Source organism: Euprymna scolopes, chromosome 22, assembly GCF_053919585.1.
Source record: "Euprymna scolopes isolate OS-2025 chromosome 22, ASM5391958v1, whole genome shotgun sequence".
Classification (NCBI taxonomy): domain Eukaryota; kingdom Metazoa; phylum Mollusca; class Cephalopoda; order Sepiida; family Sepiolidae; genus Euprymna; species Euprymna scolopes.
In genome coordinates this window covers 5,660,152-5,674,029 of record NC_136503.1, presented here as the reverse complement: position 1 = coordinate 5,674,029, position 13,878 = coordinate 5,660,152, and the positions used below count along the sequence as shown (strand labels likewise).

Sequence of the window (13,878 nt, the reverse complement as noted above, 5' to 3'; positions counted from 1 at the left end):
CATCTATGGCAACGAGTCGGACTTTATTGGTGAAGATCAATGTTTCATAAAGATGTGCATTATCAACTCTCTCTTGCTGTCCAGGTCTGTCTTAGCTTGTTGGTCAGCTTGGTGAGCATTTACTGCGTTTGATATGGCTTATGCCGACAACATTTTATTACAGGTAACAAGGTATAAGTTGCACTAGACGAGCTGCCAACCATATTTGAAATGCTGTTCTTCGTCAACACCTCAACCTGAAGTCTCTATCATTTGTTTTGTTATAGTGATGTCTTTGATGACTTAGTCATGCAACTTGTCACTTAGAAGCAGAATTAATTGATGGTGTAACCCTATCTACCTTATTGGTGGTGCAAGCATATAGGTGAACAGCTTGTAACCTTGCCAGCAACAATCAAACAGTGAGCTCTCTATATTTCACAGGTTAACCTTTTACTGTGAAATTGTGATTGGTTGACCATCTCGTGTGCCTTGCATTGGCCACAATGGTTCGGATGTAAACCAGAGAATGACATAACAACAACTAGAGATGCTGATGCTGAAATTTGACCCATTTAGTTGTTAATGCATAAAAGATTCACACTTGCATGAAATTCTTTATAAACGCATTACACATCTGAGTGACCGTTTCTGATGAGTGCCTGTTGTTATTTTAAAGTTTGTTCTTTCTCCTTTTTCTACTTACAGGTGATGTTTCTGGGTGAGATTGAAGAAATTCTTGATGTGATAGAACCTGCCCACTTTCAGAAGATTATGGATTCACTGTTCAGACAAATTGCCCGTTGTGTCTCGAGTCCTCACTTCCAGGTAACAAAAAAAATGATTTTGTATGGCGTAAAGATCTCACACATTTTTAAATAGATGTAAAAAGCAAAATGGATTATGAATTGCATTATAAATAGTTTTGTTTTGAAATGTACATCAAATGACGATCATTGTTGGAATAACTTGAAAATCTTTTATTTGACGCAGAAAAGATATCTTTTCTAGTTTCTATTTTAAAAACCAAAGAAAATGTTTACTGTTTTGTGCATCCATTTTCATTTATCACTTGTGTTTCAGGTTGCTGAAAGGGCCCTTTATTACTGGAACAATGAGTATATCATGAGTCTGATTGAAGAGAACTCTAATGTGATAATGCCCATCATGTTCTCGGCCCTTTATAAGATCTCGAAGGATCACTGGAATAAAACGATCGTGGCTCTGGTATATAATGTGCTCAAAACATTCATGGAGATGAATGGAAAGCTTTTTGATGACCTTTCAGCAAATTATAAAGCGGAAAGGCAAAGGTAACAATTTCATTTTTTTGTTAACAATTTCGAATCCCAACGGTTTTTTACCATCTCAAATCCAGATTTTTTTTTTTTTTTTTTTTAACTTTCATTTAAAAAATATAAAAGATGAATGTTTTTTCCTCCATAAAAGCAAAACTTTATATTGTTCGGAAATTGTTGCAAAACTTGATGGGACAATTTCAATATTTTTCCAATACAATTACCAATTCCGTATAAAATTTCCGATTCTTTATAAATCTCTAAATATTTAATTATACAGTTGTTATTGTTTCCCGATTACCATTAAAACATGTTAAATGTGTAGATATTTTCTTAAATGTAAAAAAACACATTTGTGGAGGGGGGGGGTTCTATAGATTTTAGTTTTAAATCAAATATTTATTTCATTATTACTACCAGCAGTGGAAGATTTTATTTTTAAAAAAGCAAAGACAAATATAATTAAAGAAACCAAGTTTGGCATCCAAAAATAGGCACAATATTTTTTCTGATACCAATTCCCCCAAAAGTCCCGATGTTTCCAATTCCGATTAATCTTCACAACACTAGCAAAAATGTTTTGAAACGATTCAAATTGACAGCAAATTAAACTTAAGACAAAGTTTATCTTGGAACCTGAAAAATGTTAACCATCATAATTTACTAAAGAATGTATGCTGTGTACAGAGAAACAGGTTTACTCAAAAAATGTTCATAAATTGGTTTAATTATTTAAAAAAAAAAAAATGGGAGCGGATAGTCTTAAAGATGAAGACGAGGCAGCTTAACAACGATACGTACATCTGAAATGGTGGATTCTTCATTTTGACTGAAACAAAAGTTAGAAAAGAAAACATTGTTGTAAAACTGGATTTCTGTGGATTGGAGTCAACAGAATTGTCTTTTCTAAAGTCAGTTATCATTGTGTTTCCAACATGAACGGAAAAATACTGTGTGCAAATGCCTCAAATTTGACACAATGACAATGGTGTCTATCTGGAAGAAAAGTAATAGCTTGTTGGAATTAAAGCAACACTTATTTCCTACATGAAATAAGTCGGTTTATTATCGAAATGAACCTTATTTTATGTTTCTGAATTTTTTAGGTGAAAACTGATTATTTGGATTATTCGTATTGTTGTCATGAGTTTTATTTTTTATATTCTTTCGGTTGATGTAACCTCCAACCTTCTTCAGGTGTATCTTGTTGAATTTGGGGAATCTTTCTGTCGAACTCCAGAATCTGAACAGAATTTCGAACATTGGCACTCTTGATTTAATCCACAGGAGTATGCTCTCGTTGCATCATGACTGGGTGGAAGTGCTAAGTATTTTGCAATTTTTTTTTTTTTGAGTGTCACCTGCACTGAGGATTGAACCTTCAACCTCTAGAAGAGTGTAAGTTTACAGCAGAATCACATGACCTTCATAATGAGCACGATGTGTTCGCATTGATGCCCTTGTCAGCATAGTAACCAAGTTTTCATGAATGAATAGAATGTAAACATTTTTACTTAGAGAAAAAGTCAATTTAAACTTAGGATTATAATATTGGCTATCACAAACTTAGGATTATAATATTGGCTATCACAAACTTAGGATTATAATATTGGCTATCACAAACTTAGGATTATAATATTGGCTATCACAAACTTAGGATTATAATATTGGCTATCACAAACTTAGGATTATAATATTGGCTATCACAAACTTAGGATTATAATATTGGCTATCACAAACTTAGGATCATAATATTGGCTATCACAAACTTAGGATCATAATATTGGCTATCACAAACTTAGGATCATAATATTGGCTATCACAAACTTAGGATCATAATATTGGCTATCACAAACTTAGGATCATAATATTGGCTATCACAAACTTAGGATCATAATATTGGCTATCACAAACTTAGGATCATAATATTGGCTATCACAAACTTAGGATCATAATATTGGCTATCACAAACTTAGGATCATAATATTGGCTATCACAAACTTAGGATCATAATATTGGCTATCACAAACTTAGGATCATAATATTGGCTATCACAAACTTAGGATCATAATATTGGCTATCACAAACTTAGGATCATAATATTGGCTATCACAAACTTAGGATCATAATATTGGCTATCACAAACTTAGGATCATAATATTGGCTATCACAAACTTAGGATCATAATATTGGCTATCACAAACTTAGGATCATAATATTGGCTATCACAAACTTAGGATCATAATATTGGCTATCACAAACTTAGGATCATAATATTGGCTATCACAAACTTAGGATCATAATATTGGCTATCACAAACTTAGGATCATAATATTGGCTATCACAAACTTAGGATCATAATATTGGCTATCACAAACTTAGGATTATAATATTGGCTATCACAAACTTAGGATTATAATATTGGCTATCACAAACTTAGGATTATAATATTGGCTATCACAAACTTAGGATTATAATATTGGCTATCACAAACTTAGGATTATAATATTGGCTATCACAAACTTAGGATTATAATATTGGCTATCACAAACTTAGGATTATAATATTGGCTATCACAAACTTAGGATTATAATATTGGCTATCACAAACTTAGGATTATAATATTGGCTATCACAAACTTAGGATTATAATATTGGCTATCACAAACTTAGGATTATAATATTGGCTATCACAAACTTAGGATTATAATATTGGCTATCACAAACTTAGGATTATAATATTGGCTATCACAAACTTAGGATTATAATATTGGCTATCACAAACTTAGGATTATAATATTGGCTATCACAAACTTAGGATTATAATATTGGCTATCACAAACTTAGGATTATAATATTGGCTATCACAAACTTAGGATCATAATATTGGCTATCACAAACTTAGGATCATAATATTGGCTATCACAAACTTAGGATCATAATATTGGCTATCACAAACTTAGGATCATAATATTGGCTATCACAAACTTAGGATCATAATATTGGCTATCACAAACTTAGGATCATAATATTGGCTATCACAAACTTAGGATCATAATATTGGCTATCACAAACTTAGGATCATAATATTGGCTATCACAAACTTAGGATCATAATATTGGCTATCACAAACTTAGGATCATAATATTGGCTATCACAAACTTAGGATCATAATATTGGCTATCACAAACTTAGGATCATAATATTGGCTATCACAAACTTAGGATCATAATATTGGCTATCACAAACTTAGGATCATAATATTGGCTATCACAAACTTAGGATCATAATATTGGCTATCACAAACTTAGGATCATAATATTGGCTATCACAAACTTAGGATCATAATATTGGCTATCACAAACTTAGGATCATAATATTGGCTATCACAAACTTAGGATCATAATATTGGCTATCACAAACTTAGGATCATAATATTGGCTATCACAAACTTAGGATCATAATATTGGCTATCACAAACTTAGGATCATAATATTGGCTATCACAAACTTAGGATCATAATATTGGCTATCACAAACTTAGGATCATAATATTGGCTATCACAAACTTAGGATCATAATATTGGCTATCACAAACTTAGGATCATAATATTGGCTATCACAAACTTAGGATCATAATATTGGCTATCACAAACTTAGGATCATAATATTGGCTATCACAAACTTAGGATCATAATATTGGCTATCACAAACTTAGGATCATAATATTGGCTATCACAAACTTAGGATCATAATATTGGCTATCACAAACTTAGGATCATAATATTGGCTATCACAAACTTAGGATCATAATATTGGCTATCACAAACTTAGGATCATAATATTGGCTATCACAAACTTAGGCTGGTGCTACCAGATCAGGCTGTCTAATGGCTTCCTGAGACGAAATGCACCTACATTGATTTGTTTTTGTTTTCTATTCTCTTTTGTAAAACCTAATTATGTTCTACGAAAAACAAAAACAACAACCCTCCTTCCCTCCTCCCCTCCTTTCTTTTTCCTTCCCTACTTCCCGGTTGACTCTGTCGGTGGGGCATTAGAATATGCCGACTGCCCCCCTGCAGAGGGTATAAGTCCCTCAATGGGGCCACCTGTTGACCGTGGGTGGCATCCCGTAAGGCTTACGAACAGAATCCTGGTGGTTGAGTAGATCATGCCCAGGATATTTTAAGGACATGAGATGCAACACACCTCTTTGGCCCTTACTTAAGCTAAGACGGACGGTTGGATAGGCCCGATCCAATCAATCGGTTGGTCACGCCTAGCCCTAAATCAGACAGACATAACAAGAAAATATACTTGCACTTCCCACACTATACAATAAACTGATTTAGTAAGCGGTGGCTGGAGGGCCAATTAACTTGCTGAATAATGGACTAAACACGACTGAAAAACTGAAATTCTTACTGAAAACGAGGCCTTCAGAAAGAAATTGAAGAGCCACAGGTGCTTGAATCCACCAGCAAAAAGAGTATACTTTTCCTGTATCCCTGTTGGGTTGGGGCGAATGGGTATCCCCCCCAACACTTCCCATATAGGACTCCGAGGTGGGTGGGGAGCATGAAAAATGAAACAAACCAAATATATTTATGGAATCCAGAAAGCCTCAAAAAAAGAAACCACACCGAAGTATCTGATGCCAGTAGTTCTGACACTGAAACAGAGCTTCATCAAAAAAAACAGAATGTTCCCCGCTTCATAGTTATAGAAGCAACTGAAGGGGAACCAATAACCAAAATATCCCCATTCAAAATTGAAAAGATTCTATCTAGCATCAAACCTAAAATGGTTAAAAAACAAAATAATGGTACATTACTTCTCGAAGTAGAAAACCAAAAATATGCTGTTGAAATCTCCAAATGGAAACGTTTTAACAATCAAAAGGTAAAAATTTACCCTCACAAATCTCTGAACATTAGCAAAGGCGTAATCAGGAGTACTGAATTATCACCGTGCCCCTTGGAAGAAATTCAGACTAACCTACAAAAACAAAACATCACTAACGTTAAGAGTCCAAATTAATAAACTTGGCGAAATAATAAAAACAAATACTTACATTTTAACATTCAATACTCACCAAATTCCAAACAAAATTAAAATAGGGTATGAAATGGTAAACGTTGAACACTACATACCAAACCCACTCAGGTGTTACAATTGCCAGAGATACGGACACCATCGAGACCGGTGTACCCGCCCTCCAATATGTATAAGGTGCGGAGATAATGAACCTCATACAGATTGTAAAAAAGAGCCAAAATGCATCAATTGTCAAAAAGGCCATAGCGCCAATTCAAAAGAATGCGACAAATGGAAGAGTGAAAAAGAAATCAACAAAATAAAATATACAAATAATATTACCTTCCAAGAAGCTTGCAAACTATCAGAAAATGCAAAATATTCTGAAATAACAAAAAAAAACATACAGCAAACTACCGAACCAAATAAACAAACAAAAATAAATTCACTCAACATCAAATCCGAGGACATTATTAAACTACTTAATGAAATGAAGGAACTTATGGAAGAATTTAAAAAAATTATAAAACAATTCAACAATGAAAAAAAGTTCCTATAACTGAACAAACCTCTCAAGCTAAAACTAAATCAAATAAACCCATAAAACCCCAAAATACAACACCCATAGAAACATCTCCACTTACAGAGGGGAAAAAACAGACACCAAAATATGCCCATGAAGAGAAAAGAAATAAACCTCCACTCAAAAAAGAAACTAAAACAAAACTAGACAGATCACGCTCAAGTTCCAGACCAAGAATCCCTACACAAAACAGATTTGAAGAAATGGACATAGAAGACCGAAGATCTGATACCAATGACTAACAAAAAACAAAAAATAATCCAGTGGAACTGTCGTTTAAAAACAAACATGAATGAACTGCTTCTGCTACTAGCGCAGGAGCGCCCTGCAGTGGTGTGTCTTCAAGAAACTTTTCTGAAACCAGGAGACAAAATTAATATTAAGCAATATGAAATTTTTAATTTCACTCATAACTTTTGGGGCAGGGCCTCCGGGGGAGTAACAATTCTAATCAGAAACGATATACCCCATAGCAAAATAAACATAACAACCAATATCCAAGCAATTGCTATTAATGCCACACTACATAAACCAATGACAGTATGTTCACTATATATACCTCCAAACGATGACATAGATAAAAACGAGATTAAAAAATTGATTGATCAATTACCCAAACCTTTCGCCCTATTGGGAGATTTCAATAGTCATAACATACTATGGGGATGTAAAGACACCAATAAAAAGGGCAAAACGTTGGAAGAATTTATCAATGAAAACGATATATGCTTCCTCAACGATGGAACACCTACACACATCAACCCAACTGGTGGAAACCATTCAGCCATTGACCTTAGCTTGTGTGATCCATCACTATATATGGACTTAACCTGGAAAGTATATGATGACACTTGCTGCAGTGACCATTTTCCATTAGTGATAGAAATTCCAGAATTCAACAGCGAAAAACTTCCCAGATGGAAGCTAAATAAGGCCAACTGGCAATTATACAAAGAAAAATGTTGACATAAGTTGAATGATTCAGAGACAAACAACACTGTAGAATTTTTTACAGAAACACTAGTGGAAATTGCAAATGAATGCATCCCTAAAACTTCAGCATCTAATCGGTACAACAGACCCTGGTTTGACAATAAATGTTGGGAATCCATCAAATTGCGAAAAATTGCACTGAAGAAATTTCAGAAACAACCTACAACTTCAAATTTGATAGAATACAAATTAAATAGAGCTAAAGCTCGTAGGGTAATAAAAGCAGCTAAAAAAGAGAGTTGGGAAAAGTATGTCAATAAACTAAATTCCTCTACAGAACCGAGAGTAGTATGGGAGATGATTAGAAAAATTTCAGGTAAACATCAATCAACACCAATTAAACACCTGCTTAAAAACAACAACAGAGTAACCGATGAAAAGAATATAGCAGACCTACTAGCCGAAACTTTTTCTCAAAACTCATCTAACCAAAACCATAACTTTAAATTTATAACAATTAAACAAAATATCGAACAATACAAACTAAACTTTAAATCAAAAAACCTAGAAGATTATAATAAACTACTTACATTAACTGAATTAGAAGATTCTATTAAAAGATCCCACAACACAGCCGTAGGACCTGATGAAATCCATTACGAATTCCTGCGACAACTCCCTTTGGAATCATTGAAGTTGCTACTAAAAATTTACAACAAATTATGGACAGAAGGTGAATTTCCTGACTCGTGGAGGCAAACCACAATAATAGCAATACCAAAACCAGGAAAAGACCATTCGAATCCACAAAACTACAGACCAATCTCACTGACTAGCTGCTTGTGCAAAATAATGGAGAGAATGATAAATGATAGATTGGTTTGGTACATAGAAACCAACAACCTTATCTCCACCCTACAATGTGGATTCCGTAATAAGAGAAGCACAACAGATCACTTGGTTAGATTGGAAACAGCCATAAGGGAAGCCTTTATTAGAAATGAGCACCTATCAGCAGTATTTTTTGATCTGGAGAAGGCCTACGACACTACGTGGAAATATGGAATTATGAGAGACTTGCACGAATTTGAACTAAAAGGCAGACTCCCACAATTTATAAAAGGATTTTTATCTGACCGAAAGTTTAGAGTCGGCATTGGAACTACTTACTCAAACACCACAAATCAAGAGGAAGGAGTACCTCAAGGTAGCATTTTATCTGTGACACTGTTCAATATTAAAATGAACAGCATAGTGAAATGTTTGGACCCTGGTGTTGAGGGATCTTTATATGTAGATGACCTACTGGTGTTCTGCAGATCAAAGTATATATGCACCATCGAACGCAAACTCCAACACTGCTTAAATAAATTAGACAAATGGGCAATGGAAAATGGATATAAATTTTCCCAATCAAAAACCAAATGCGTTCATTTCTGCCACATGAGAAAACTTCATAATGATCCTACATTGAAGCTTGGAAGAACAATAATCCCCACCGTAGAAGAACACAAATTCCTGGGCCTTATATTTGACAAAAAACTGTCATTCATCCCCCACCTGAAGAATCTAAGAAATAGTTGCAACAAAAGACTGCAACTACTACGGGTAATAGCCCATACAGAATGGGGAGCCGATCAAGAAACACTAATGAAATTATATAGGACTTTGATAAGATCAAAACTCGACTATGGTAGTTTTATATACCAATCAGCCAGAAAGTCCTACCTAAAGATTTTAGATCCAATCTGCCATGGAGGACTGAGGTTAGCTTTTAGAACATCCCCAGTTGAAAGCCTCCATGCAGAGGCCAACGAAATCCCTATAAATATAAGGAGTCAAAAACTGGGTGCACAATATTACACTAAATTAAAAGCACAACGAAATAATCCAGCATATGAAGCTACATTCAATCCGAGATATAAAGAGGCATTTGAAGCAAAAAGAAAGGCCATAAAGCCCTTTAGTCTTAGAATGAAAGCAATACTGCAGGAATCAGAAATGACTGTAGAAAATATCCAAGAACATATACTACCTAAAACCCTACCTTGGATACTTAAAAAACCAAAAGTAATCTTAAACTTGAATGAACTCCCAAAAGCAAAATCCCACCCTAATATCTACCACGAAAAAGCCTATGATATTCTCCTAAAATATCCAGACCATCTACCTATTTTCACCGATGGCTCTAAAGACCATAATAGAGTGGCATGTGCTGCAGTGTCGAATGAAAAAACTCTTTAAAAAAGCTCTTCCAACAGAAAGCTCTATTTTTACTGCCGAAATATGTGCCATCGACCTCGCACTCAACATTATAGAAAAAGATGAACATAGGAAATTCCTAATTTTTTCAGATTCACTTTCCGTTTTGACATCTCTGAATAACAAAAAACTTGAAAACCCACTAATCATCAAACTAACAAATAGAATTGATTCACTATCCGTACACAAAGAAATATTTATATGTTGGATCCCAAGTCACATTGGGATAAGAGGAAATGAAAGAGCCGACTTAGCGGCCAAATCAGCTCTAAACTTAAAACCAGATACAATAAACATACCATATACTGACTTCAAACCCAAAATTAATCAATTAATTCATGCAAAATGGCAACGACAATGGAATAACAACACAAATAACAAATTATACCAAATCAAACCCATACTGGAAAAATGGAGACAAACTCCCCCCAAATCCAGAAAAGAACAAGTCGTTATAACTAGAATACATATTGGCCATACAAAACTCACACACTCCTTCATTCTAAAACAAGAACAACAACCACAATGCCCATTCTGCCAGAAAACTTGCACCATTAAACATCTTTTTGTGGAATGTAGAGCTTTAGATAAAGATAGAAAACAATACCTCAAACACAACAGCATGAAGAAACTTTTCGAAAACAACTGTCTAGAGGAAATATTATCCTTTTTAAGAGTAACAAGGATCTTTACAAAAATATAAATCACTCTCTGAATCAACCCAACTAAACCTTATGAATGAATATATGAGGATATATAAAACTTAAAAAAAAAAAAAAAAAAAAAGATCGTTAGATATTAAAACAAACAAAACTATTGAACTATACAGAATTGATTGATACTCGACATCATAAAGTTCTTTGAATACATAATTTTTTTTTTTTTTTAATCCTGAGTTTGACATTGAATAACCTGAAAAGGGTTGATGTGCCGTTAAGCTAAAACAAAACCAAACCAAACCAAACCACAAACTTAGGATTATAATATTGGCTATCACAAACTTAGGATTATAATATTGGCTATCACAAACTTAGGATTATAATATTGGCTATCACAAACTGAGTTCATAGTGCAAAAACTGGAAAATGTAGGGAAATTCACTAAAATTTTAACTTGCAATATCTCGTTTATTTTGGGGTATTGTGATAAAAATTTGGATGTTAACAAAATTAAAATTTTTCTCTTCATAAATATTTCTCTGGTGTCGTTAATAGTTTAAGTTAATATTTTTGGTGACAGGCGATTTTTTATGTGTAAAAACGTGTGCTTTTCCAATTTGTTGTGTGTGATAGTGTTTCTTAATGTATATAAGGATAGTGGCATGTGAAATAAAAAGAACCACTCATCAATATAGAGGTTTAAAATGTCTTTCACAAAAAAGATCTAAGTTAAAAACTTTACTGAAAATTAATGAAAGTAATTTTATGCGATTAAACTAACCTAACATTTGATTTTGTTTACTTACTTAATTTTTGTTTTTAATCAAAGAATATTTTTGTTAGAAGATGTCACAAGCGTTAAATTCCATTTACTTTGTTTCCTCATATCTTTTAAATGATAAAAATTTCAAAGGAAAATTATGAATTGTGATTGTAGTTTGATTTTTTTTTTTTTTTTATATATGTGTTATTGGATACATCATTTTTAAACAATCTTTTTTTTGTTTTATTAATGAAGATGCTTTGTAATTGTTAGTCAAAAAATTATTGCCAGAATGTTATGTGTTTTCTTTTTATTTTCTTGTGCAGAGAGAAGAAAAGAGAAAAAGACCGAGAAGAATTATGGAAGAAGTTGGAAAAATTGGAGGTTAACAATAAGACAAAATTTCTCACCAAAACGCCATCTTAACGGCTCGAACATCTACGTTAGCAAGAGAGATGGTGTGGTTTTAAACTTGTCGTTTGTTCTGAGGAGCATTTAGACCACTGTTAAATGTTTGCAAGAAAACAACAAAACAACAAAAAAAAAACACCAAAATCTGGAGAAGAATTAAAAAATGAAATAAACAAAAAAAAAAATTTAGAGGGACTGTAGTGCCAAAACTGTACAGCTTTCTTGTACATAGCCTGTGGAGAACAATGTCTGGGGGCATGGCCGTTGTAATTTATTCTTTTGTGTCTTGTAGGCCTGAACACAACACTCTTCCTCCTCCTCCTCCTCCTCTCCTTCCTCCCTCCCTCCTCCTATATGATTGACAGCTGATCCCAATTGTTTATGGCCTCTCTACATCTAATTCTCTCTGTCAGCATAGTACACAAACAACAACAACAACAACAATCACCATCAAAACAACAACAATGAGGAGAAATATAAAAATACAATCAAAAACTGTTGATTGAGAAAAAAAAAAAAAAAATTTTCACCTGCGTAAATAATTAAAGAAAAAAAAAAAACAGGTCTATTTGGGAAGAAGAAGAAAGGAAATTTTTTTATTTGATTTTTTTTTTTTTTTTTTTTTTTTTTTTTTTTTTTCTTACCTCTATAGTTTGATATTTTGGTTGGCAGCCCTTATAACTACAATCTGGAAAGATTTTAATCTGAATAAAATGTGTATTTAAACTGCTTTCCCTCGTCTCTCTTGATCGCCTATGTTTTTAATAGTTTCGGCAAGTGTGACCCACTCACGACGGAGGTGGGCATGTGGTGAAGGGACTATTTTGACTTCATTATAATTATTTGCTTCCCTCCCCCTCTCACGGACATTATTTCTTTTTGATTCTCTTCCACCCCCACCCACTCCATCCCCCCAAACTTTTTAAAGATCATGTAAAAAAAAAAAGTGCATAAACAGACATGTATAAATGTATTTTTGTGTTTGTGTAAGAAACCCCCTCCCCCTTATCTCTGTGCGTGTATGCATACGTGTCAGGGTGTGCTTATAAAACTATTTGCATATTTGTACATAAGAATGAATACTTGTTAGTAGACGTTATTGTTTTTCTGTTGCCCTATTTAGTACACCTTTTTTAGTACCAATATTTCTATTGCTTTGGTTCTGGGGTGTTTCTTTTTTTGGGGGGGGGTACTTTTGTTTTTTACTTAACCTGCCAAACTTTATAGATCAAAATAATTTGAAAATGAATTTTTTTTTTTTCTTTTTTTTTTTTTTTTTTTTTTTTTTTTCTCACCGTAATTTTCTTAGCTAACAGACTCCCTAGATCTTGTCTCCTACCTTCCTTTATTCAACTTCCCAAATGTGCAACTGTTAAAAGAATACTGACCCTCACTTGCTTTCATATTAGTTGATCAAATATCGGCTGATACTCAAATAAATCTTGGACAATATCTATTTTCCTCTTTGCTTCACTCTTCTAATATATATATATATATATATATATATATATATATAAAACCAACCTAACAGAACGAAATAAAAACAGCAAATCTTGGACAAATGGCTTAATAGCCACTTGGATTGAGCTGGATAAATAATGAATTGTTTTGCTTAACAATTTACTACGGTCTCACTCCTCATCTAAATTATCGAATTGGCATAATTCAGTGATAATATGAAACTGTAGCAAAATGTTAAGTATATTTTATATATTTATATATAAAATATCTAACGTCGACATTACCATGGTTTGGAACTAATGGCCTCTTTAGAGCTAAAAAAGAATTTTTTTTTTTTTTACTCTATGGAAACCATTTTATCTAAACATTATCGATGTAAGTCGCATACAATAACTGCTCTACTTTTCATAGTATTGAGCATGTATTTTTTTTTAATTTGATACTATTTACTACATTTGATAGTATCGTTAAAAAAATGTCAGCAGCGTATC

At 33.3% G+C, this 13,878-nt stretch overlaps 1 protein-coding gene across 2 annotated transcripts in view; it reads left to right on the top strand.

Moving 5' to 3' along the window:
* The window catches only part of LOC145243865 (serine/threonine-protein phosphatase 2A 56 kDa regulatory subunit alpha isoform-like), a 381,258-nt gene extending 368,601 nt beyond the window's left edge, over positions 1 to 12,657 (top strand). For both annotated transcript variants that reach the window (XM_080106935.1, XM_080106934.1), the window contains exons 10-12: positions 688 to 807; positions 1,063 to 1,292; positions 11,842 to 12,657. In XM_080106935.1, the coding sequence (XP_079963061.1) occupies positions 688 to 807; positions 1,063 to 1,292; positions 11,842 to 11,941 (450 nt within the window). In that variant the 3' untranslated portion in view covers positions 11,942 to 12,657. The remainder of the gene's footprint in view (positions 1 to 687; positions 808 to 1,062; positions 1,293 to 11,841) is intronic.
* The last annotated feature ends 1,221 nt before the right edge of the window (positions 12,658 to 13,878 follow it).